At 37.7% G+C, this 25,866-nt stretch overlaps 1 protein-coding gene across 1 annotated transcript; it reads left to right on the top strand.

The window, feature by feature from the left end:
• Positions 1 to 500: 500 nt before the first annotated feature.
• LOC126324617 (pseudouridylate synthase TRUB2, mitochondrial) lies at positions 501 to 24,988 on the top strand. Its single transcript, XM_049995076.1, has 5 exons — positions 501 to 783; positions 891 to 1,082; positions 5,713 to 5,929; positions 18,287 to 18,423; positions 24,652 to 24,988. The coding sequence occupies exons 1-5, from the start codon at positions 663 to 665 to the stop codon at positions 24,933 to 24,935; spliced, it is 951 nt and encodes a 316-aa protein (XP_049851033.1). The 5' UTR covers positions 501 to 662; the 3' UTR covers positions 24,936 to 24,988.
• Positions 24,989 to 25,866: the final 878 nt, after the last annotated feature.

Genomic DNA, 25,866 nt, shown 5'->3' with positions numbered 1-25,866 from the left:
ACTGTAACCTACTTCCTTTGTTTTCGGATTGCGTTTCCTTAGGATTCTTCCAATGAATCTCAGTCTGGCATCTGCTTTACCGACGATCAACTTGATATGATCATTCCATTTTAAAATCACTCCTAAGATTACTCCCAGATAATTTATGGAATTAACTGCTTCCAGTTGCTGACCTGCTATATTGTAGCTAAATGATAAGGGATCTATCTTTCTATGTATTCGCAGCACATTACATTTGTCTACATTGAGATTCAATTGCCATTCCCTGCACCATGCGCCAATTCGCTGCAGATCCTCCTGCATTTCAGTACAATTTTTCATTGTTGCAACCTCTCGATACACCACAGCATCATCTGCGAAAAGCCTCAGTGAACTTCCGATGTCATCCACCAGGTCATTTATGTATATTGTGAATAGCAACGGTCCTATGACACTCCCCTGCGGCACACCTGAAATCACTCTTACTTTGGAAGACGCCTGTCAACTTGCGCCCGAGTACTCGTGGATAAGAATGTCTTCAAGATAGTCTTTGACATGACGTCGTTGTTTATGTTTTTGTGTGCGAGTTGTTCATGTTGTTATTTATTACCATTGTGTGAGTGTTATTGTGCGTGGAATGAAATTTCGATCTCGTGAAAGTTTATTTTTCCATCTTTGCTAACATGGTGTTGACAGAGGCACAGTTAAAGTGGAAACTATTGAACGGAGTTATTTGCGTGTATAAAAATGCCGGTATAAGCGTAAATAACGTTCGGAGAACGCTCATTGGGCATATTTGTGAAGGTCCGTCTTTGTATGCGCTAGGATGTCTATTATTCAATGCCAGAAATAATCTGCGAAGACAGAACCAATTGGCAATATCCTGTAATGTATTCGCTTTCCCTGTACAGATTTATGTAAGCTTGAAAGCCGACCACCATTAAATCATGTATATATTGAAGGAGACCCAGCCAAATCGTTAACAGTTTCTGTGGCTCCGAAATATTCTGATAGCCCACTCGTTACGGGACCACGGTATCAACCGCAAGATGTTCGATGCTCATGGGCTACGATTCTTGGAAGAGACACCTCAGGAGTGTTTGGTAAGGATAAAAAAATTACATTGATTTATTCGTTAATACGTAAACTCAAAGAATACCGCTGCTAACCATGGACAGTGGTCATTTGTAGTAACAGCCCTATTGAAAACATACATGAACCAACTATTATGTCGTTAGTTGAGAGGCCACTACACACAGCAGGGAGCTGGACGGGTAGCAGAGGTTGTGTGGCGTGGACTGGGCGGTTTTTTAGGTTAAATGTCCTCGGGCAAGTACAGAAAGGGCAACAGCCTCAAAGGCTGTGGACCAAAGTAAGGACATGCGGGGACCAAGCAGCAATCGGTATTGTAATTGTAAACTGTCAAAGCTGCATTGGAAAAGTACTGGAACTTCAAGCGCTGGTAGAAAGCACCGAAGCTGAAATCATTATAGGTACGGAAAGCGCCTTTGCATACAACCAGAATTTTTTGGGTTCTGTGAAAGACTATTTGCCAGTATTCTGCTATTGTAGTCACTAAAGGCATCATGTATTGCTCTCTTGAGAACCAAAAGTGTTTCATTCACCGTCTCTCTATCTGTAGCCATATTCTTTGTTTTATGCCTATTATGTAGTAATCTCTGTTTCTTTAGAAGTTTCATTACACTGACTATATACCATAGCGGTTTCCTCCCCTTATGGTCTCTTCTACTAGGTAAGTATCTATCCAGTGCATAGCTGTAGTTCCTCTACATGCTTCTGCCTTGTGCTGAAAGTTTCAAGTTCCCCATTGAGATGTGACACTACTGATTTTTTATGTAGTTTACTGAGCATATATGTCTTTCTGCTTTGATTAATTGTCCTTTTTGCTTTGGTAATCATTGTTGGCACAACTATATCATGGTCACTAATATCACTTTCACTGTGGACATCTTCAAAGAGGACAGGTCTGCATTTTACCATTAGGTCCAATGTATTTTCATCATGAGTGGAGTTCCAAATTATTTGTTCTCTCAGAGAAGGCGTTTAGTAACGTTTCACAGGATTTCTTATCACACCCACTTCTAACAAGACTGTAATTTTCTCAGTTTACTTTTGAATCATTAAAAGTCACCACCAATGATTACAGTATGGTGGAAGAACTTAGACAAGTGAACTGAGGTTTTCTCTGAACTTTTTGTTTACATCAGCATATGAGTCTGGTGTGCAATAGAAGAATCAGATTATTATTTTATGCCCACCCCTGGTACCAAGTCTTGGCCAAACAATATCACACGCATCTTCAATTTCTATCTTGATGGATTTGAGTTTCTTGTATGCAGTGGCAAATACCCCACTGGCTATCCTTTCAATATGCACTTAAATTTTTTCCAAAAATCGCGTTGCTATTAGTTTCAGGTTTCAACCAACTTACTGTACCTAGTATTATGTGAGCTTCACTACATTTCATGAGCACTTCAAACTCTGGAATTTTATTGGGAATGCTTTGGCAGTTTACCATTAGGATTTTAAAACTCACCTGTGGGAGGCGTTTCTTTTTATCTTATACTGATACTTCTGGGTTTCCAACAGCTATTGTTATCTTGATTGGATGGAGAGTTGCCAAATTTGAAAACCCCTTGTGTGCACTTCATACACAGTCAGTTACTTGAGTGGCAGACTCTGATGTGTAGTACACACCTGACCCATTTATGGGATCCTATAGTTCTCAACCATATGACAAACGTACAGGAAGTCACAGCCTCGCTTGTCACAAAATCTTCGAAGTCTCTAGTGCAGTCCTTCTACTCGACTCATAACCAAAGGGCCAAAATCAATTCTGGGGACAATGCTGCAAATTGAAACTCCATGCACAACAGTGGTCTTCTCAACCTTCTGTGTCAGTCATTGGAATGACCCAAGTATGGGCTCAAAGCTCTGATGACAGGCATCATTTGTTCCAATATGTGCCACAATATGTAATTGGTTTCACCCTGTTCCAACAGTGGCTGCTGGAATAGCCTCTTCAACATGTTGAATAAGGCCCCAGGCTTACACACTGAGTGCACCTGGTATCAGTTCCTGTCCTTTGCTGCCATTTCCGTAAGGGGTACTGTCATTCACTGTACATTGGAACTGCTGGTGATTAATGGACACTGGACAAAACAGGTTTCCCCAAAAAAGATCAAGTGAGTCCTATTGGATGAGTTTCAGTGGGAGAGAGCACCCCCAAACTAGTTGGTTAGAGGGCCTGGTGTAACATGCCGAGTACTCCCTGGTCCTTGTCCATCCTGTACAGGAAACCTAGATCTACCATTGACATGTTACTCATTTGAATGGTCTCTCAAATGAATTTCTGGCAGGGCTAAACCACAAAAACTATTCTGTTAGCATATTCTGTAGTCTTGCTGAGGCTTTTGATTGTATATACCATAAAATTGTGTTTTGCAAAATAAGGTATGGTTTATAAACTGCAATTACTGAAAGAAAAAATCCACATTGATGAATGCTGCCATAGTGATAGATGTAAACTTAGGATGGGAGAACATAATATGGAATCAACAATGATTTGTACTTGTTCCACTCTTATCCCCAACTGAAATAAAATATTTTGCAGTGACTTAAAAGGACACTTATAAAAACTGTAATGTTTATCAGTAACATAATTATACTTATCAAGGACTGAAACTTGGCGTACCAGAAAAACACAGTCCAGATGATAGCTGAAAAGGTCTACATTGACTCCACTGTAAATGATTTAAGTCAGTCTCCAAAAGGCTTATAGTAATATGGTAATAGAAAGTATTTGGGGAAGTTTAAATAATGGAAGGAGTCAAGGTAACAACTCATGATATAGTTGAGATATGATGTCGATAGGAACATAAACGAGACAGAAGTTTGTGAGCCTTTAAGTCCAGGTCCGAAACCACAAACGAGGTCTGCTGGAAAAGTATCAGCTTCATGCGAGTGTGAATTTTTTCCTGCCTGCTGATAGCGTCAAATGCCGGCAAGCAGCAGTTGAATGAGATAGCAGTTTAAAGACAGCTGGACATAGGTGGAGAGCAAGCTATGGTCCAGTTGGCCATCAACTTGCCGAAATGACCAGGTCACTGTTTCAAGGTGAACATGGTGGCGATGTGAGACTGTAATGTGCATATCAGGGAAATTACGGAAGAGATTGGTGTCAGTACTTTCTTGACACAATCTGTTAAGACCAAAGATTTACCAATGAAGAGAGTGTTGGTGAAATTTGTTCCTAAGCTGCTGACGGTGGAGCAAAAGCAACTTTGTGTTGAAGTCTCACAATAAATGCTGGACTCTACAAACAGCGACCTTGATTTCATTCACACCATAATCACTATATGATGAGTCCTTGGTGTACGGGTACGCTCCAGAAACCAAATCCCAGTCGTCACAGTGGAAACATTCCTCATCACAAAGACCAAAGGAGGCCCACCAATTATGTTGGAAGCGATGCTGACTGCTTTCTTTCACTCCAACAGCCTGGTACACCATGAGTACACACCACAGGGTCAAACAATCACCAAAGACAACTACAGGGATGTCCTCCATCGCCTAGGTGATGCTGTGCAGCCCAAAAATCGGACTTGGCACCTACGTCATGACATGCAACATGTTATCTTGCACTTGATTCAGACTATTTTTGGCAAAAAAACATATTTCTGTGCTTCAACAGACTCTTTTCTGTAATGATATTGCCTCCTGCAACTTCTGGATGTTCCCCAAACTCAAGATGCCATTGAAAGAAACACAGTTTCAGATGAGAGGACATTATGGCAGCAATGAAAGCCAAGATCAACTGCATTCCAAAAGACGTTTTTTCGGCACCCTTCCAACAATGGCGGCATCACTGTGAGAAGTGTATGAAGTCCCAAAAGAGGTATTTTGAGGGTGATTAGTTGTCCAACACTCCAGGTAAGCCAGTCCCCCCTCCCCCCCCCCCCCCTGGCCAATGATCAGATAGTTTTCTAACAGACCTTGTATTGTAAATAAAATAGAAAGAAACTTCCACATGGGAAAAATATATTAAAAACAAAGTAAGTCTTGGAATCTTTGTTTTTAATATAGACCTTGTATTGTCATTGATACCAGTGCTGAAATGCAGCAGCAGTCGCGCTAATAGTGTACATGTGTGCGAAGTATAATTTTTCCCATCCCTCGCTTTCTTTTCCTCCTTATGCTGCCTTAGTTAACATGTTCTTTCTTCAATATCTGCCAGTTTCTGGTGATCTGCTGTGTAATTTCTCTACGTTTGCTGCAAAATCGTCATTCCAGTATCTGTTAATGGAGCCAAAATTGGAACAAATATTGCTGCTATAGGCCAATTCATTCATCAGTATGCTAAATCACCTATTGCCCCCAGAATGTTGTGTTATTCGTGCAAGGAAGAGATCCTGGTTCAAACTCTTGTTCTGTACACCATTTTAATAGGCAGAAACGCTCATGAGAGCATGTAGTAATGTCTGTTGAAAATAGTGATGCTGTATCAGCAGCTATAATAGTAGGTAGTGTTAGTAGCATTATTAGAGGTGGTAATAACAGAAGAATAATCGAGTTAACAATCAGATACTATATTTAGCATTTATTGTTTGACAGAGCTCAGTAAGACAATTACTTGTTTATTATGCCACAATTTAATAAATTACGGTATCAAATATTGGAATAGATTGTAAATTGATAATTTTTCATTTGCAGTTATTGGTATAAATAAAGGAGCACGAGCAGCTCAGAAATTTCATTTGAGTAGACCAACAAGAAGTTACCATATAAAGGGACAGCTGGGCTACGCCACTGACACTTATTTCCGAGATGGGAAAGTGGTTGAGAAGGCAACATTTGGGCATGTGAAGCAAGCAAAGTTGGACAGAGTTCTGGCATCTGTCCAAGCAGCACATCAAAAACATATGTTTCAGTAAGTTAAAGAAGAATGCGTGTATAAGTATATTCTTGCATTAAATTGCCCTCTTGTAATATGCATGTAAAAGAAAACTCATTGTGCATTAGAGTAATCAGAATTCTGCTTAAGGGTTTCCTGGATATGTTCTTGAACTGCTGAATCAAATGTCTTCCAAGTACACACTTATTAAACTGTAGCAGTTAGCATATCACTACTCTTGAGCTTGATGTAGCAACATAAAGGAATTGTAAATAATGTTTTTGTGAACACTTTTCCTCAACCTGTCAGCATAGTGTCTGCTCGACTGCTTTCATAGATAGTGTTTAATTTTCATTGTAGGTTCCTTCAGTGAATGCAGTGGAGCTGTAGTGGCATTTTGATGCATAGTAAAAGTTTTGTTATAAGATAATTACGTGAGTAGCAGTCAATGTGTAAGGTTCAGTATGTTGTTGTTGTTGTTGTTGTGGTGGTCTTCAGTCCTGAGACTGGTTTGATGCAGCTATTCATGCTACCCTGTCCTGTGCAAGCTTCTTCATCTCCCAGTACTTATTGCAACCTACATCCTTCTGAATCTTTTTAGTGTATTCATCTCTTGGTCTCCCTCTACGATTTTTACCCTCCACGCTGCCCTCCAATGCTAAATTTGTGATCCCTTGGTAGAACGTGCCCAACCAATCGGTCCCTTCTTCTTGTCAAGTTGTGCCACAAACTCCTCTTCTCTCTTATTCTATTCAATACCTCCTCATTAGTTATGTGATCTACCCATCTAATCTTCAGCATTCTTCTGCAGCACCATGTTTCGAAAGCTTCTATTCTCTTCCTGTCCAAACTTTTTATCATCCCTGTTTCACTTCCATACATGGCTACATTCCATACAGATACTTTCAGAAACGACTTCCTGACACTTAAATCTATACTTGATGCTAACAAACTCCTCTTCTTCAGAAATGCTTTCCTTCCCATTGCCAATCTAAATTTTATGTCTTTTCTACTTCGACCATCATCAGTTATTTTGCTCCCCAAATAGCAAAACTCCTTTACTACTTTAAGTGTCTCATTTCCTAATCTAATTCCCTCAGCATCACCTGACTTAATTCGACTACATTCCATGATACTCATTTTGCTTTTGTTGAGGTTCATCTTATATCCTCCTTTTAAGACACTGTCCATTCCGTTCAACTGCTCTTCCAATTCCTTTGCTGTCTCTGACAGAATTACAATGTCATCACCAAACCTCAAAGTTTTTATTTCTTCTCCATGGATTTTAATACCTACTCTGAATTTTTCTTTTGTTTCCTTTACTGCTTTCTCAATATACAGATTGAATAATATTGGGGATAGGCTAAACCCTGTCTCACTCCCTTCCCAACCACTGCTTCCCTTTCATGCCCCTCGACTCTTATAACTGTCATCTGGTTTCTGTACAAATTGTAAATAGCCTTTCGATCCCTGTATTTTACCCCTGCCACCTTCAGAATTTGAAACAGAGTATTCCAGTCAACGTTGTCAAAAGCTTCCTCTAAGTCTACAAATGCTAGAAACGTAGGTTTGCCTTTCCTTAATCTTTCTTTTAAGATAAGGTCAGTATTGCCTCACGTGTTCCAGCATTTCTACGGAATCCAAACTGATCTTCACCGATGTCGACTTCTACCAGTTTTTCCATTCTTCTGTAAAGAATTCGCGTTAGTATTTTGCAGCTATGGCTTATTAAACTGATTGTTTGGTAATTTTCACATCTGCCAACACCTGCTTTCTTTGGGATTGGAATTATTATATTCTTCTTGAAGTCTGAGGGTATTTTGCCTGTCTCATACATCTTGCTCACCAGATGGTAGAGTTTTGTTTGGGCTGGCTCTCCCAAGGCTATCAATAGTTCTTATGGAATGTTGTCTACTCCGGGGGCCTTGTATGGACTCAGGTCTTTCAGTGCTCTGTCAAACTCTTCACGCAGTATCGTATCTCCCATTTCATCTTCATCTACATCCTCTTCTGTTTCCATAATATTGTCCTCAAGTACATTGCCCTTGTATAGACCCTCTATATACTCCTTCCACCTTTCTGCTCTCCCTTCTTTGCTTAGAACTGGGTTTCCATCTGAGCTCTTGATATTCATACAAGTGTTTCTCTTTTTCCTCCAAAGGTCTCTTTAATTTTTCTGTAGACACTATCTATCTTACCCCTAGTGAGATAAGCCTCTACATCCTTACATTTGTCCTCTAGCCATCCCTGTTTAGCCATTTTGCACTTCCTGTCGATCTCATTTTTGAGACATTTGTATTCCTTTTTGCCTGCTTCTTTTACTGCAGGTTCAATAAGCAGAAGTTTAACAGTTTCTGGTTTCCTAAATCATTGAAGCTCCTTATCTTCACAAGTTGAAGGAGAAGCCCCTGGCTTCGCAAATTCATCTACAACTTCTTGACATCCCTTAAGCAAAATATGTCAGTCTGCAAATTTTGATGTTGTTTTGTGGCCCAGTAGTTCAGCAATATTTAAGTTCATCATCATGATGAAGATGAGAGAGATAACGTTTCATAATATTACAAACATTCTAACTCTTGGCTTAGAAATTTTTCATCTAGTTATATAGTGCTATTACTAAATGTTACTGTATTGCATTATTAAAAAAATAAGTTCTGCCTCATGTATAAAGTTGATATTTAGGGAAAAAAGCCTCAGTATAAAAAAAAAGTTCTAACCATACTTTCTATGCTTTTAAATTCATTTAAGATATTGTAAAGACTTTAATAATAATTTTTACCTCACAAAATTAATTCTGTTTATTGTTGTGCTAAGTTTTCACTCTTGTACTGTATTATTGCAAATAGACCTACTATTACGTCAAGATAAAAGATTGCTTTATTGAATTATTCTGTGTGTCAAGTATAAAAGTGATATGTTGGTAATAATATTCATAAAAAAAGTAGTTTCTGAGAATTTAAATTCATTTAGGGTAGAATAGACTTAGATTATTTTTACCGTGCAAATTTGGTGTATTGTTGTATTCATATATTTTTCATTGTTGTACTGCACTATTGCAAGTGGATATTATGCCATTATACAACACATAAAGTAGACAACAATTTAGGAGGGGCGTCTATAAATTATTTATAATAGAAACCTAATAACAGTCCTCAAAGTTTAAAATATGTTTTTCTCAGAATCTTGCAAACTGAACTTGTATTACTGTTCCCACATACCCTTCAAATGGTACCGGTACACCTGGAATTGTTGATTTTCTTAGTGAGCTGGCTCCACATTATATTGTTCTGACTTCAGGCCAACTTACTTCTTATTGTTCCTAACTTCTCCTGAAACTAGCTTTAGTTCTTTATGTATTTTTTTATTCTATTGAGCCTTTATGTAACACAACATACAATTACATAAAGCACTATCTTAAGTGAACATCACTTAAGCAAGTTAAGGTATCATCACAACAACAAAACAATTGAGTAACATAAACATTTCCGTTGAACTGAAACTTTCGATACTGCTTCACCATCTCGGCCACCTTCCAACCCATCTTAGACCTCTGGCTACACTACAAATCAACATGTCACCAGATCTAAAAGTCATACCCACGTTCATTGACTTCCACCAACTCACTACTGGAATATCACCTTTCAGCCTAACCTAGATTTTGTATTATGCTACAGATTAGTCTGTTTGGTGACCTAAACTCCAAAAACAAATATTGTGCATATTCTTTTCTCATGTTTGCTCACATATGACGTCCCACATCACATCATCATTTTGATGCAACATTGTCTGGGCATGGTACCATGTTATATTGTAAAACAACAGTCACAAAATAAAACTGACATTCTGGCCACAGTTACTGTGGTCGTCCTCTCAGTAGACCAACCATGCCCGCAACATCAGTTTCATTCTGTGACATTTATTTCACAAAATACACAGTACCAGAGCCAGGAAACTTTTATTTTAATGGACTTTGGCTATGGAACACTACATACTTACAAACATATTGGTGTGATAGGTTAAATATTAATCTGAAATTATTAGTAGTAGGGACGGAATAACAAAGGTGACAACCGTGTCCTACTATGTAGAAACATACTAGCATTCCTGTGGAATAGTGCAGGAACAATGTGGAAAGCCTAAACCTGCATGTACAGAAATGAAACATAAAAATGTAATATCCCATTTCAGCAGTTGAAATAGTGTATGCTTTTATAAATGCTGTACTTTGTGCTTTTCTTCCATTTTGTATACTGTTAACATTAATTGAATACCTGCCGTCAAAAATTGTGTAACCCTCAAAATACAAATTGTACAGGAGGCACGAAAAACCATTAGCTATGGAACAGGTTTGCAAATGGCAGAAATAGCATTCATAATCACTTGAAATGAGTCCATTGCTGATCAATGTGTACAAGTTGTGGCAGTACGTGACCTGAAAAGCAAGATATTACAGATTTTTTTTCAGCATCCATGCAAAAACGTTGTAACTCTAACGAGAGTAGCACACTTTTGTGGGTTACAACGATCATACCATTGATATTATTTAACCTCTAATACTGTTTATTGGTTTTATTCTGATTAGACGTAAAAATGTCGGAACTTCTGGGTGTTTGACTGAAGGTGGAAATATTGTTACAAATGAAGGGTTTGTAGTGATAAACATTCACATTTTCATTTCACAAGAATATAACGAAACAGAATTGATACTGCACATGCAGTTTAAATGAACCGTTATTAATAGTTCCCACTGTGTAACATGATTATTCATGGTACACAAGTAGTATTGTTGCAAACGTACATTTTGCGTGACCAACCATGACATTGTCACTTTACTTCATCTTTAGGTTTTCATAAAACTCTCAGTATTTTTCAAGAATATATCTACACATGTGTAGTAGATTAGCTTTCTTTTCCGCAGAGACAGGCAATGGCTCACCATAAAGTCTAGGTAGGTCATTCAAGCTAAACACCATTATAGTCTAAAGCGTAGAATTCTTGAAACAGTTCTCTGTTGTCCTCCATTTTTAGTGTTTTACTCTGGTATCTACATTTGCAGGTAGCAATCTATAAAGGGAACACGATGTAATGATACATATAGTTAGCCACATTAACGTCAAAGGTAAAGGCTATGACAGTGCATTACAATATAATGTTTGCGAATAATGTATGGAATCTCCCATTTCACAGAAATATTGTGTTAGATCGGCATACAATTTTTATGCACCAACCTATTCAGCAGGGATTTTCCTAGGTACTGGTTTGCTATTGTGGGCCAAATATGGTTGCCCCAAATTCTGTTTGTGTTTCTTCACATTCCTCTTCCATTCACTATGCTTAATTTTCCGTTTCCGGCCCCTATTTATACGAGGACTATCCACAAAGTACATTAAGTTTTGGAATTACAAATAAATAAAGTATTGGATTTTTTTTATTATATACAGATGAAAGCCACACTTAAATACTACTATTCCACATAGTTGCCATTTAAATTAAGGCACTTATCTTAGCAATGGACGAGCTTGGAAATTCCTTCGTCGTAAAATTCGGCCGCCTGCGCCTTCAACTATAGAATTGTTTGGCTTGTAAGTTACCTATTGGTGCTTAGCAGTGTAACACTCTTAATACCTGTTCTGCGTGTCCATGATATTTATGTGGGGCAGTTCTGTTGCTTCTTTTAGTTTTGTTGGTTATCATAATGGCTATGAGTATCGTCAAGTTGAGAGCAGAGTATATCCATTGTTGTTTCAGTCTCAAACTGTGGAGCAGGAAGAATGTGATAAGCCTGTACTGTCTTGCCTCGCTATGCCATGAGAAGTAGCTTTGTTTCTTGGACTCTGTACATTGTCATTGTAAATGGAGAGCATATCTGCCAATGTGTTGTTAAAATATCCCATGAGATGATTTGTGGATGGCGATAGTGATCATCCTGTGGGTGACTCTGTGAAACTGTCTGTGATCTGTTTTAACAAAGGCAGTTAAAAGGAAATAGAGTTTGTTACATATTCTTTCCTCTTTATTACAGAGTTATGTCTTCCACAATGAACTTTGCAACTTCTAGGACAACATTTTCTCGGTTTTGGTGAAAGCATTGTGAGTGAGGTAAATCATACACATAATTATGCACCGATTTCCTTTTATCTACTTCAAGAACCTGTTTTACATTATTACGAAAAGGCTGGATTGCTATTCACCATGTAGTAGAGATGTTGAGTCACAGACAGGCACTACAGAAAGACTGCTAAACAAGTAAGCTTTTAGCCAAAAGACGTGCTTCAGAAGTAGAAAACACACATACATTCACACAAACACAACTCACTCACACAAGCACTGTCTCTTGCAGCTGAGGCAACCAGAGACAGTTTGAGTGTGTGTGTGTGTGTATGTGTGTGTGTGTGTGTGTGTGTGTGTGTGTACTTCGGAAGCAGGCCTTTTAGCTGAAGCTTGCTTGATTATCAGTCTTTTTTGTGCCTATCTGTGACTCAGCATCTCCACTACATGGTGAGTAGCACTCTATCCTTTTCATAATATTGCCTTTATTCTATCCTGGATTTCCATTATTAAGAGCCTCTTTGAAGGATATCATCCTGTCACAGGGACTCTCTACAAGTTTTGAATGATTGTGGGGACCTGGCCAAGGACACTTGAATTTTAATCCTCTTGGATCTTCACAAATACCAGAGGGGAAAATGTTTGAGAATTGTGAAAATATTTTGAGATACTTTTCCGTAAATGAGTTGGCATGATCAGTGACCATTTCTGTCTCATTGGACTGTAATTTCTTTTATACAGTTCACTGTTTATTAATCAGCAATTTTCTTTGGAGCCTGTTTCTCTGTCCGCAGCTTTTAGTCTTCCTTAACACCAGGTTCTCTCTTTGTTCATTAGGGGTATCTGTCAAGATAACAGCAAGAGAATTGTCATCCTTGTAGGAGTTTTTCTCTAAATGATCCCTCAAAAGACAGTTGATGGTATGCCATTACATCTGCTTTTGTTTTCCTGTGTAAAATTTTACTTCTCCAGCCTCGCTGTCAATCCTGCAAACTATCCTATTAGATCTGTCAGACTTGTTATCTAGTGTAAAAAACGACGAGTTGCTACAATATCGAATTTCAGATAAATAAATGTGGTAGAAATTTATTCATTATTCGACGAGTTGCTACAATATCGAATTTCAGATAAATAAGTGTGGTAGAAATTTATTCATTATTCACAGTTTCTCACTCACAGAATAATTCTTTTCAGACAAGGGAGAGCCTTGATCACTGTTTCCAAATTGTCCTATGTTTGTGCTGGAACTGCACCTATCCTGCAACATTTAGTTAGTGTGCAGTTCCATCTTCTTATCATACAGGGCCGCTCCTGGAGATGATGATATTACTGCCTACTAATAAACAGAGGAAGATATTTCTTGCTCTTTATTCCAAAAAAATTTGGTGTTCACCAGCATCAGTTCTTCCAATGGTTGTACCTTAGTACAATAAAATTATTTCAAAGTACCTACAATACGAGATTGTTCCAAGAAAACTGCTCATGTCAAATGTTTATTGGGGCACTGGAAAATGTGTTGCCTCTTTCTCATTCAGTTCAAAGTACATCTATATTAACTGGGCACCCCAAGAATTTTATTTCTTCAGCAACAAAGACGACGCTCTCTCATGGATCCACGTGGTTGAAGGTGCAGGCGGCCGAATTTTACGACGAAGAAATTTCCAAGCTTGTTCATGCTACGATAAGTGCCTTAATTTAAATGGCAACTATGTAGAAAAGTAATATTTAAGTGTGGCTTTCATCTGTATTAATAATAAAAATTCCAATGCTTTAATTATTTTTAATTCCAAAATGTAATGTACTTTGTGGATAGCCCTCGTATCTTCGCACATGCTCTGACTTAACATCACACAACATTTCTTCTCCATGTTTACAACATTTCTGCATCTGAGCACCTCGCAACGAATAGGAAACATTCAAAAAATGGTGCTTAATGTACATGTTTGTCAATATAACTTCATACACGCCTTACTCTTGGCCCATATAATGTTTATACGTGACAAACTGGTTTCTTTGAAAAGTGAGGGTTACAATGTTTTTGTCGGCAGGTATTGAATTGTATTTTGAAATTTAAACACTGTATTCCCACATAATATGGTTAAGATGTAATATGTTTAAAAATTGATTAAGTCTAACATAAACTATACTGATGTTCTAAAAAGATGACGATTGCATGAAGCATTCTGCACAGAGAAGAATGGATAACATATTGCAGCATTGCGAGTGTGCTATCTGTTTCTGTCCCATGCCTCAAACTCCAGCCGTTGCCTATCCTAGTAATTGTCAGTGTTGACGTGAGAGCCACATTGGTCCAGTGTATCTGCTTCTGAGTTTCCCCAGAAAAAACTGTAGGTTTTGAAAACTATTACTGTCACCTCTTAATGTAATACTTGTCATGTTTGCTTCATGGCACTCACAATGAGCATACAGTGCCTATCCACCCTCACTATACCTAAACTAACATGAAAATCAGTGCATGTGTTCTACATGCACCCTGAAACGAAAGATACAGGACATAGGAGAATAATGTTTTTGGCTAGAGCATCACATGGTATTCTGTTCCTTGCCACTGTGCATCACTCCACCACTTGCATTCTTATAAACACCTTTATAGGAGTTGTCACAGCCATCACTACCACAATTTTTATTTCCACATTTTGCATAATATTTGTTAATTTAATAATGGGTATTTACATTGAGCTATTATCTTGTCAGCCATTTACAGCAAACAATATTGAACTCCAGTTAGCCCATGTACTGTGTTAATTTGAATTTGTTACATGCAAAAGGCAGAGACACAGATCTGAGTCCTGTTCATTAGAAAGCCCCACCAAAAAGCAGAGATGGAGCTGAACTGCCCCCTGATGAACAGTGCCCACATTTATAAACAGCATTAAATTTTGATGTTGAATCAGCCAAATGTTTTGTTACATGCCTTTCTCGTGCAAGTGCTTTACTGACAGTTGTCAAAGCACGATTCACAACCTGCCTTCGTACCCAGGAAGTTGCAAATATATCCAAACACTCCACTGCAGAGTGAAAATTCATTCTGGAAATTTACTTGCAATTTCTGAATAGCTCTTCAGTATGTAGTAAGGCCAAATTAATGCTTTAGTAATTTTTTTGTGATAAGTAAACTGTCGGCACAGAATTGTTTCGCTTGTAAGTTACGTATTGGTGCTTAGCAGCGTAACACTCTTAATACCTGTTCTGTGTGTCCATGATATTTATGTGGGGCAGCTCTGTTGCTTCTTTTAGTTATGTTGGTTATCATAATGGCTATGAGTATCATCAAGTTGAGAGCAGAGTATATCCATTGTTGTTTCAGTCTCAAACTGTGGAGCAGGAAGAATGTGATAAGCCTGTACCGTCTTGCCTCGCTATGCCATGAGAAGTAGCTTTGTTTCTTGGTCTCTCTGTACATTGTCATTGTAAATGGAGAGCATATCTGCCAATGTGTTGTTAAAATATCCCATGAGATGATTTGTGGATGGCGATAGTGGTCATCCTGTGGGTGACTCTGTGAAACTGTCTGTGATCTGTTTTAACAAAGGCAGTTAAAAGGAAATAGAGTTTGTTACATATTCTTTCCTCTTTATTTCAGAGTTATGTCTTCCACAATGAACTTTGCAACTTCTAGGACAACATTTTCTCGGTTTTGGTGAAAGCATTGTGAGTGAGGTAAATCATACACATAATTATGCACCGATTTCCATTTATCTACTTCAAGAACCTGTTTGACATTATTACGAAAAGGCTGGATTGCTACTCACCATGTAGTAGAGATGTTGAGTCACAGACAGGCACTACAGAAAGACTGCTAAACAAGTAAGCTTTTAGCCAAAAGACGTGCTTCAGAAGTAGAAAACACACATACATTCACACAAACACAACTCACTCACACAAGCACTGTTTCTTGCAGCCGAGGCAACCAGAGACAGTTTGTGTGTGTGTGTGTGTGTGTGTGTGTGTGTGTGTGTGTACTTCGGAAGCAGGCCTTTTAGCTGAAGCTTGCTTGATTATCAGTCTTTTTTGTGCCTATCTGTGACTCAGCATCTCCACTACATGGTGAGTAGCACTCTATCCTTTTCATAATATTGCCTTTATTCTATCCTGGATTTCCATTATTAAGAGCCTCTTTGTAGGATATCATCCTGTCACAGGGACTCTCTACAAGTTTTGAATGATTGTGGGGACCTGGCCAAGGACACTTGAATTTTAATCCTCTTGGATCTTCACAAATACCAGAGGGGAAAATGTTTGAGAATTGTGAAAATATTTTGAAATGCTTTTCCATAAATGAGTTGGCATGATCAGTGACCATTTCTGTCTCATTGGACTGTAATTTCATTTATACAGTTCACTGTTTATTAATCAGCAATTTTCTTTGGAGCCTGTTTCTCTGTCCGCAGCTTTTAGTCTTCCTTAACACCAGGTTCTCTCTTTGTTCATTAGGGGTATCTGTCAAGATAACAGCAAAAGAATTGTCATCCTTGTAGGAGTTTTTCTCTAAATGATCCCTCAAAAGACAGTTGATGGTATGCCATTACATCTGCTTTTGTTTTCCTGTGTAAAATTTTACTTCTCCAGCCTCGCTGTCAATCCTGCAAACTATCCTAGTAGATCTGTCAGACTTGTAATCTAGTGTAAAAAACGACGAGTTGCTACAATATCGAATTTCAGATAAATAAATGTGGTAGAAATTTATTCATTATTCGACGATTTGCTACAATATCGAATTTCAGATAAATAAATGTGGTAGAAATTTATTCATTATTCACAGTTTCTCACTCACAGAATAATTCTTTTCAGACAAGGGAGAGCCTTGATCACTGTTTCCAAATTGTCCTAGGTTTGTGCTAGAACTGCACCCATCCTGCAACATGTAGTTAGTGTGCAGTTCCATCTTCTTATCATACAGGGCCGCTCCTGGAGATGATGATATTGCGGCCTACTAATAAACAGAGGAAGATATTTCTTGCTCTTTATTCCAAAAAAATTTGGTGTTCACCTGCATCAGTTCTTCCAATGGTTGTACCTTAGTACAATAAAATTATTTCAAAGTACCTACAATACGAGATTGTTCCAAGAAAACTGCTCATGTCAAATGTTTATTGGGGCACTGGAAAATGTGTTGCCTCCTTCTCATTCAGTTCAAAGTACTTCTATATTAACTGGGCACCCCAAGAATTTTATTTCTTCAGCAACAAAGACAACGCTCTCTCATGGATCCAGGTAGAGCACGCATCATTATAGCAGTTCCAGCTTAATTTCTAGGGACCAATGGCCTCAGCAGTTTGGTCCCTTAAGAAATCACACACACATTTTCTTAATTTATTTTGAAATGTCTTTTCAAAGGCAGTGATGTCATTTGGGTAGCATTATCTACTGTAGATACATTGCCCAGACCAGTTGTTACGACTGGATCTGTGAAAGCCATTTTTTTTCCTTTGCAGGCTCACTGGCCTTGTCCTATCAGTATCCAGTCTACATATTTACAATGAAGAAATAATTTACTACTTTCAGACAACTCAAAATTTAGTTTTTAAAGGCAATGGATAGCTATTCTTTGTGATAATTTTTTCATTTGCTTATGATTGTCACAGAAATGCCGTGTTTTGTCTTTCTTCTTTACAAAAACCATATAAGAGATGGAGGTCTGTTTTAATAGTTTTATCTTACTGCTTTCTTCTTCTTTTTTTTTCTTCAAATTACGTATCACTAAAATGGGGGAGTAACTGTGGCCGTACACAGCAGTGGAAAATCCAGTGTTCCCAAGACCATTCATGATTGTTACGATTGTTGTTGGCTAATAAATTTCTTTTATGAGTAAAGAACCTTTTTGTAACTGACTAGAGTTTCAGAAACTAAACAAAATATTGGCTGGAACTTTTCTCACTGATGGCAGCAGATTCATAGTAGGATCAATGGAAAACGGCGATGCAGAGCAATTTATGTTGCATGAACCCTTGTCAGAATAAATTTTTTATTTGAATCTTTGACCTTTTATATTTGTTGTCTTGTGACTTATGCAGAAGGTTTCGTTTAAGGACAACAATCAGGAAGAACAAAAGAAAATTGATGGTCTGATCTGCAGTTGATTGGACACATTTTGAATGTTCAGTTTTAGGCGTAATGTCCTTTGTACCTTGCAACACAGTGTCCTTTAGCTGATGTTAAGTCTTCCTGCTTCACAGAAAAGAAAGTTACAGAGACAACTAGTGCCATCACATGGTACACCATCAGCTTCAATATGAATCAACACTCTCATTTTAACAGTTATTACTATTGAGCACTATTAAAAAATATTAGCATATTGTAAAATTATATGTTATTTGTTTACAGACAGGCTGGAGTTGACATTCAGAGTCAGACTGCATATGAACTGGCATCACGAGGCATGATCAGACCACCAGCAAATACAGTTCCTCTTTTGTACAATGTGAGGTGCACCTACTTCAATCCACCAGATTTTACTCTCGGTTAGTGTTTTGTTTTGCCATAGAAAAAATAATATTACATTTTAGTAATGAATCTGTTAGTTTGTTAAACAGTTTGAATTATTTCTGGAGAACTTTTAAAAATTTGAAGTGAATGCTGTCACAGGCAAAAAAAGGCCAGTGTGTTAATTTTTTCAATAGTAGCATGAAAACATATCTTGTAAAAGAATAATTAAAAGTAATATTTCATCCTGCGAAAAGTCAACACGACCAACAAACTTCTGGAATTTCAGTGTTTGGTGCAATAAGTTGCTGAATTCCACACCTAGGCTTATTTTCCTGAAATCTGTCAATACATTCTTTCCAGTACCAGAACTCCTGAATTTTGACACACGAAAACTAACTTTCTGAAAAAATTGTTGTTATATTATGCCAAATACGTTATAATTTGCTTTGTTGTGGAGAAAATGTCTCCTTGTCAGGGAATTAATATATCTGCCCAGTAAAAATAACGTTAAAAAATACGTAAAATATGTATCTAGCAGTGCAGATTGTGAGGAGGCATAGGAGTCCTTTGGCTGTGATGTCCTACTTAACATATTTATCCAAAAGGAAGTTCATGAAACACTGCTAGTAATTATAATACAGGAGTTCAGTAATACACTGATGACACAAGGAATTGAAACTTTAAAACTTGTTTAAACTTTTAAGGATTGACACTAAGAAGAATGGCGTGGGTATCGGCTGTTAAGCTACTGCTGTGATATGGGCTTAATGACAGAAGATTTGAAATAGCTACAGAACAGATTAATGTACTGAAAGAATTAACAGATCTAACAGCAATATCAACGTTATAAACCAGTTCAACGCCATATTTGAAACAATAAAACATGTGTATAGCTATAAATATCAGGGTTAATGGATTACAGCCAATGGGCTGCATAAAAAATGCATTGAAACAACAGCTACTAGTAAAATGAAAATAGCATTGTAAACCACGTGGAACATTTACAACAAAAAGTGCTTTTTGGTAAATATCAAAACTTGTCATTGCAACTCTGTCCAAAAAATAGTGTGCTTACATGCACTTTAAAGATGTTTGCTAATGGAATTAGAAAGTGAGAAATATAAAAAACAGGATCTACATAAAAAATTTGAACCACAAGAATACCTGAAAATAGAAAAAAATAGGGACACAATGCACAAACACACAATTTTGTTTTATGGTCTTGTTATAAGAATGAATGATTTCAAATGGACAAAATGTATCTTCAATACCTTACACAAATATCTGAAAATGAGAATGCTAATGCAGATGAATATCTAAAACGATCTTAGAGGAAGTTGGTATACAAGCAGAAGACACACAAAACTGAGATGTCTTCAGGATAGCTGTAATAATATTTGGGACTTTCCAAGATGGAAAACAAACAACTGTGCCAAATGGTCAGATGAACACTGTGATAGACACAGGGCATGGATGAAAAACATATAGCTTAAATGGAGAAAGAAAAAAGAAAAATGGAGAACAACTGTTGTAATGCTTCTAAGCTTATCATGGTGCTTAAGTAGGTGGCTAATGACATATTCCGTAGATCATTTGAACATTTCTTGTAACGAAATGAGTTTACAGGATGTGTATACATGAGTAATGTTAACATTAATGACCACTTTATTATTTTAGGCCTACTCATGTAACTACATTAAACAGCAAGTTTTTTTACTGGCTCCCTGTTTTTAAGTAGAAATTGGTCAATGATATAGATGGAACTATCCAGGAGAAATGACTTTTAAATAAGATTTAAAACTTGCTTTGCTACCGGTCAGACATTTTATGTTATTGGATGAATAATCAAATATTTTTATTCCCCTCTAGTGTTTTAGGTATGGCGATTGCTGTTCTTCTCAATTTATGATGGATTATTTATGGTAAATTTTATTAGTGATTATACAGGGTGGTGTGCGAAATGTCTTACATTGAAAATTTTTTATATAACTTTTAATAAACAAAAATATTTATTTCTTTCCTTTGTACAGTAATCATCAGAATGTGTGTGTTCAGCAAGTGTGCAGTAAATGTTCAGTATGTATGCCTTATTGACGTACCACCTCTTTGAGGTCAACTGTGATGTTTCCAACCATCTGAGACGAGTCTCCTGTGATTCCCTGGAGAATTGTTGTGGTAGCCACTACCAGTTGCTTTGGATTATGTGATTTGTTGTGGTAGACTGTCTCCTTCGAATGTTCCCCGTAAGAAATAATCACAGAGATTAAAATCCAAGCTGTGTGGTGGCCATATTAAACCACCCCAAAAATGTTCTGGATATCAATGGAATATTACATGGTGCCTGAAATTTTCATGCAGAAATCCAGAGTAACATTTGCTGTATGAGGACGAGCTCCATTATGCCGGAACCATTGTGTGTATAAAGTTGTGGAAGAAAATTGCTCAGCAACTTGTTCATGTACCATGCACTGTTAACTGCACCTGTGAAAAACATTGGCCCAGTGATTCTATGGTTGGAAATGGCACCCCATACACTCACTTTTTTTCCTTAATTTTCAATTTTGTCTACAACATCAGGAGCTTCTTGTGCCCAAAATATGATGTTCTGCCTATTGACGTTACCATTCAGATAAACATACACCTCATCAGAAAACCATGTGTCATGAATCATAGCACCGTCATTCGCAACAGCTGAAGTCCCAGACTGTAATTCTCCATTAGTTTGTGCAACACTGTAATTTCATATGGGAATAGTTTCACTCCAGCATGACATAGTCTGTGAAGAGAATGATGTGAGATGCCCAATTCAACTGTAGCTTGCATCATGGGTTTTTAAAGACTTTGCGTCAAAGACACTGTCACAGCCTTGATATTCTCTGGGGTATGGACTGCATTGGCACAAGGTAACTTCTACTCTATAATACTGCAGTCAGTTTTAAATTTTGTTGGTAATCTATACACTGTATTGTCTATGCCCACATTTGTGAAAATAAACAATAAACTGTTGCTTCTGCTACTCTCTTCATTTCCATTGAAAATGACACTGCTTCACTTTTTGTTCTGGTGTCAACTAGCCCTTGCCCAACTTGCGAGGGTGACACACATGCATGATATTGACAAGTTCTGTCTTCCAGTGAACCTTGCACAAACTATGGTTGCTCGTCACAATAATCCAAAGTTGGCAAACTGCAAATAAAATATTTATTAGACAGTCTCAGTATGACTTTTGTGTACTACACTTTGTGTATTGTGACAGCGGAGTTAAAATACCTAGTTCCATGAATATGTACCTACATATTGTCGATGTATGAACACCACATTTTATTCTTACTGCTCACTTGTGTGCAATCAATACTTTCTGTGTAAGAAAATTAATCCATAAGACATTATTGGTGGAAATATGTGGAATATGTCAGAAAGTTAATTATTCATTTACGAGATTTGCAATTATACAAAGAAAACAAGTAGCTGAACCTAATTTTTTGAGAAGCTCAGTAATGTGCTTCTTTCAGTTGAAGCTTTCATCAATATTTACGCCCAAAATTTTGGAGCATTCTACTCTGTTTAGTGATTCCTGCCCAGGTTGGAAGGTAATAGTTTGGTTGTGAGTTGTAGAAGCCAATGAATGTGATATAGTGGGAAGAAATGTGGGTAGGGTGACAGGATGATCTGTCCTTAACCAATATTTAAAAAATTCTGACAGAATTACATTATAGTCACAATATTTTTGACGGCATTTGTCGCATGTTTCCTATGTCGCTATGTAAAGCCGACGATTTGTATTAAACATTCCTTTAAATCTGCATCTCTTTATGTGAGGGTTGGAACTTAAATATTGGCAACTATTTATTCACAACTGATACAAAAGAGTTACATGTTTGCACCTGTTACTGTCCTTCAAAGTAGTCATCAGCATTGTGTAGAACCCATTGCCAGCGATGTGGAAGGCGTAGTATACCGATAGCAGAGCCTGTTCTATTAATGATGCAAATGGAGTGGTCTACAATCTCTCAAATCTCTGGAACAGTTATGAAGCGAATGCCACGAAGTGGTTCCTTCGTATTTGGAATCAAATCAAAGTCACAAGGACTTAAGTTGTATTACTGTTCGTTTTTGGAGCATCACCTGTGACCAGCTTTGCGAAAGAAGCGGCGAAACTTTCTCCACAACCCACCCATAATTTTGCACGGCAATGCGTGGGTGGATACAGCGCAAGCTGTGGCTGCTCTGTTCAGTCAGTGGGACTGGGAAGTACTGTACCATCCACCATAATCCCTGGACTTAAGTCCATGTGACTTTGATTTGATTCCGAAGATGAAGGAACCACTTCGTGTCATTTGCTTCAGAACTGTTCCAGAGATTCGACAAGTTGTAGACTGCACCATCAACAGAACAGGCTCTGCTAATGGTATACTACGCCTTCCACATCGCTGGCAACAGGTTTCACACAACGCTGGTGACTGCTTTGAAGGACTGTAATGGGTGCAAACTTGTAACACTTTTGTATCGGTTGTGAATAAATAGTTTCCACTATTTAAGTTCCAAACTTGTATATTGTTCCATACCACCCCTTATAACTTACTCTTAGAATGTTATGCCCTGTTCTCATTAAAAAGCATCACTGTTGTGTATGAAACTGGTTCAGGTATGTAAGGTCTCAAATTGTTTATTTTCATTAATTGTGCGTGATGATCAGATAGTCCATTAGCAACTGGATACAGAGTAACTGATTCAGCCTGAGCACTGGCTGTAAAAATATCATCAGTCAGTGATGTATTATCATGCTTCACCCAAGTTGGAAAATTGACTAATGAAATTAGATTGAAATATCCAAATAATAATTCTAGTTCATTTGTCCTGTCTGTACCCGAAATCTACATTGAAATCTCCACAAACTACTGTTTCTTCTTGTCCAACAGGGAGCTCAATAACTCACCTAGATTTTTCATCAGTAGTTGAAGTTTTGTAGGAGGATTCTGTAGTCTGTTAAATTAGTGTTACACTAATGAAATAAACAAATAACTAAATAAATAAACATTTAATAACAGGGTCTAGAGATTGAGATCATTGTATGTAGCTTTTTCTACTGCAAGATAAAGTGGTGCCATTCCACCTGACATTCACCACTGCAAAAATTATGTATGATAGTTGGGATTATCTGGGTCTCATTGCAGTAACTCGGGGCTTCCTCCCTTAGTACATGATTGTTCTGCAGGCTCTGTGCAAAAATATCTTATTGATTTATTGTATATACTGAAGCCCATCACACCCAGCGAAGCAGAGGTTAACTCTAGCTGATCTTTTGCGTTCTCTCCGCCTGCTTTCTTCTTCGAGATGCAGTTTAGAGATGTGGATTTCAAGCCCCCACGCAACCAATCTCATTTAGGTAGCCTGCATGTTCAATAAATCTCTCCAGTTGATGTTTCCTTCAAGAAAGCCACATCAATAAACATTATCTGATTAAGCTAGTGGTCCATCCTTAATCCTTGACTGCCACAGCAGTTTAAGCATGTCGTCCCCTTTGTGTGGCTGACTGTTCAGCAGCTGTACACCAAAACACCCATGGTGCAGTCAACAGCTGCATAAGTTTTAAGATCTGCAATTGTATTTTATTTCAGATGTGATGAAATACAAAGTAAATTTTATTGCATCACTACTGCTGGGTTCTCACCACACATTATCTTTTGCTCTAAGTGCAGTATATGGTGTTTTAACACACAGTAAATGGTTTTGCTGTCAGTTTGATGACAGCACTTTCAGGGGAATTCCATTACAATTTATTTTCTACTGTATATCCAATAGATGCCATGTCATTATATCTCCAGTGATTTTCATGAATTTCGCATCTTCACCCTTTGTATGAAATCAGTTGCAGTAAATAGTGTAAAAGTTATAAATAAATAATACTAACTGTCCCAGCTGCTCTAATCTCTCCTTGCCATTGTCTTGTAGTCTTCCTCAAATACCAGTTGTCAGCTTACTTAGTGTAATTTTGGAAGGACATTCTTCTAAAGATTCCCTTTTAAGATCTCCTTTCTTCAGGTAGCAGTAGTACTAATTATATTAGCATATGAAGTACATTTCTTTTTTAATTTGTGTTTTTTGCTACTTGACTCGTATTATGTTGTGAAGGATAATGCTGTATATTTTCAGTCATTCTTTTTTTTTTTACCTGATGTAACTACTTGTGTAAAATGTTTTAAATGAAGATGGTTTTTATTTGCCGAAACTGTCATTCTTTTTGTTGTTTTTAATTTTTGCAGAGGTTACGTGTATTAATGAGTATGAATCATACTTGAAGACTCTCATCCATGACATTGGTATCCAACTTCACACATGTGCTACATGCACTGGCATTCACTGTATTCGGCATGGGCTCTTCACACTGGAACACGCTCTCCTGCCAAAACACTGGCACCTAAAACACATTCTGGACAGTATGCAAGAATGTCATCAGCTGATACAGCAGACAGTCAACAATACAGTGGAAAATACATCACCGACTCTTGTTCCTGCAGAAGAGCAAAAGAATTCAGTTGTAAATTAATTACAACCAGTGCCTTTCTGATATGGAGGAATAAAGGGCTTTCTTGTGAATCAGTTAAAGCTTTTTTCTTTTTGTGACACTTTTAGGGCTAAATTCCTTATACTGTAGCTTATTTGATACTCATGTTGTACTTAAAGGTATCCCTATTGCAATGGAAATGTTAGAGATTAATATGTATTTTTTAAAAAAATCCACACCACACTATTTCAGTCGCTTTTCCTATTTGTTTTACATGTAAACTCAACTAAATACACTGAAGTGCCAAAGAAACAGGTACAGGCCTGTGTATTCAAATACAGAGATATGTAAACAGGCAGAATACGACACTACGGCCAGCAACACCTATATAAGATAACAAGTGTCTGGTGCAGTTGTTAGATTGGTTACTGCTGCTTCAATGGCAGGTTATCAAGATTTAAGTGAGTCTGAATATGGTGTTACAGTCAGCACACGAGCGATGGGACACAGCATCTCTGAGGTAACACTGAAGTGGAGATTTCTCCATATGATCATTTCACGAGTGTACCGTGAATATCAAGAATCAAGTAAAACATCAAATCTCAGACACTGCTGCAGTCGGAAAAAGATCCTGCAAGAATGGGACCACCCGACGACTGAAGAGAATCGTTCAACGTGACAGAAGTGAAACCCTTCCACAAATTGCTGGAGATTTCAATGATGGACCATCAACAAGTGTCAGAGAGTGTGCCATTCGATGAAACATCATCAATATGGACCTTCGGAGCTGAAGGCCCGCTCATGTACTCTTGACGATTGCATGACACAAAACTTTACGTCTCAACTGGGCCCGTCGACACAGACACTGAGCTGTTGATCACTGGAAACATGTTGCCTGGTGTATCAATATGTACGGGTATGGAAACAACCTCATGAATTCATGGAAGTGGTGTGCGACATGTGCAGTTAGAGT

Source organism: Schistocerca gregaria, chromosome 2 (genome assembly GCF_023897955.1).
Source record: "Schistocerca gregaria isolate iqSchGreg1 chromosome 2, iqSchGreg1.2, whole genome shotgun sequence".
NCBI classification, from domain to species: Eukaryota; Metazoa; Arthropoda; class Insecta; order Orthoptera; family Acrididae; genus Schistocerca; species Schistocerca gregaria.
This window is presented reverse-complemented; position numbering and strand designations above follow the sequence as displayed.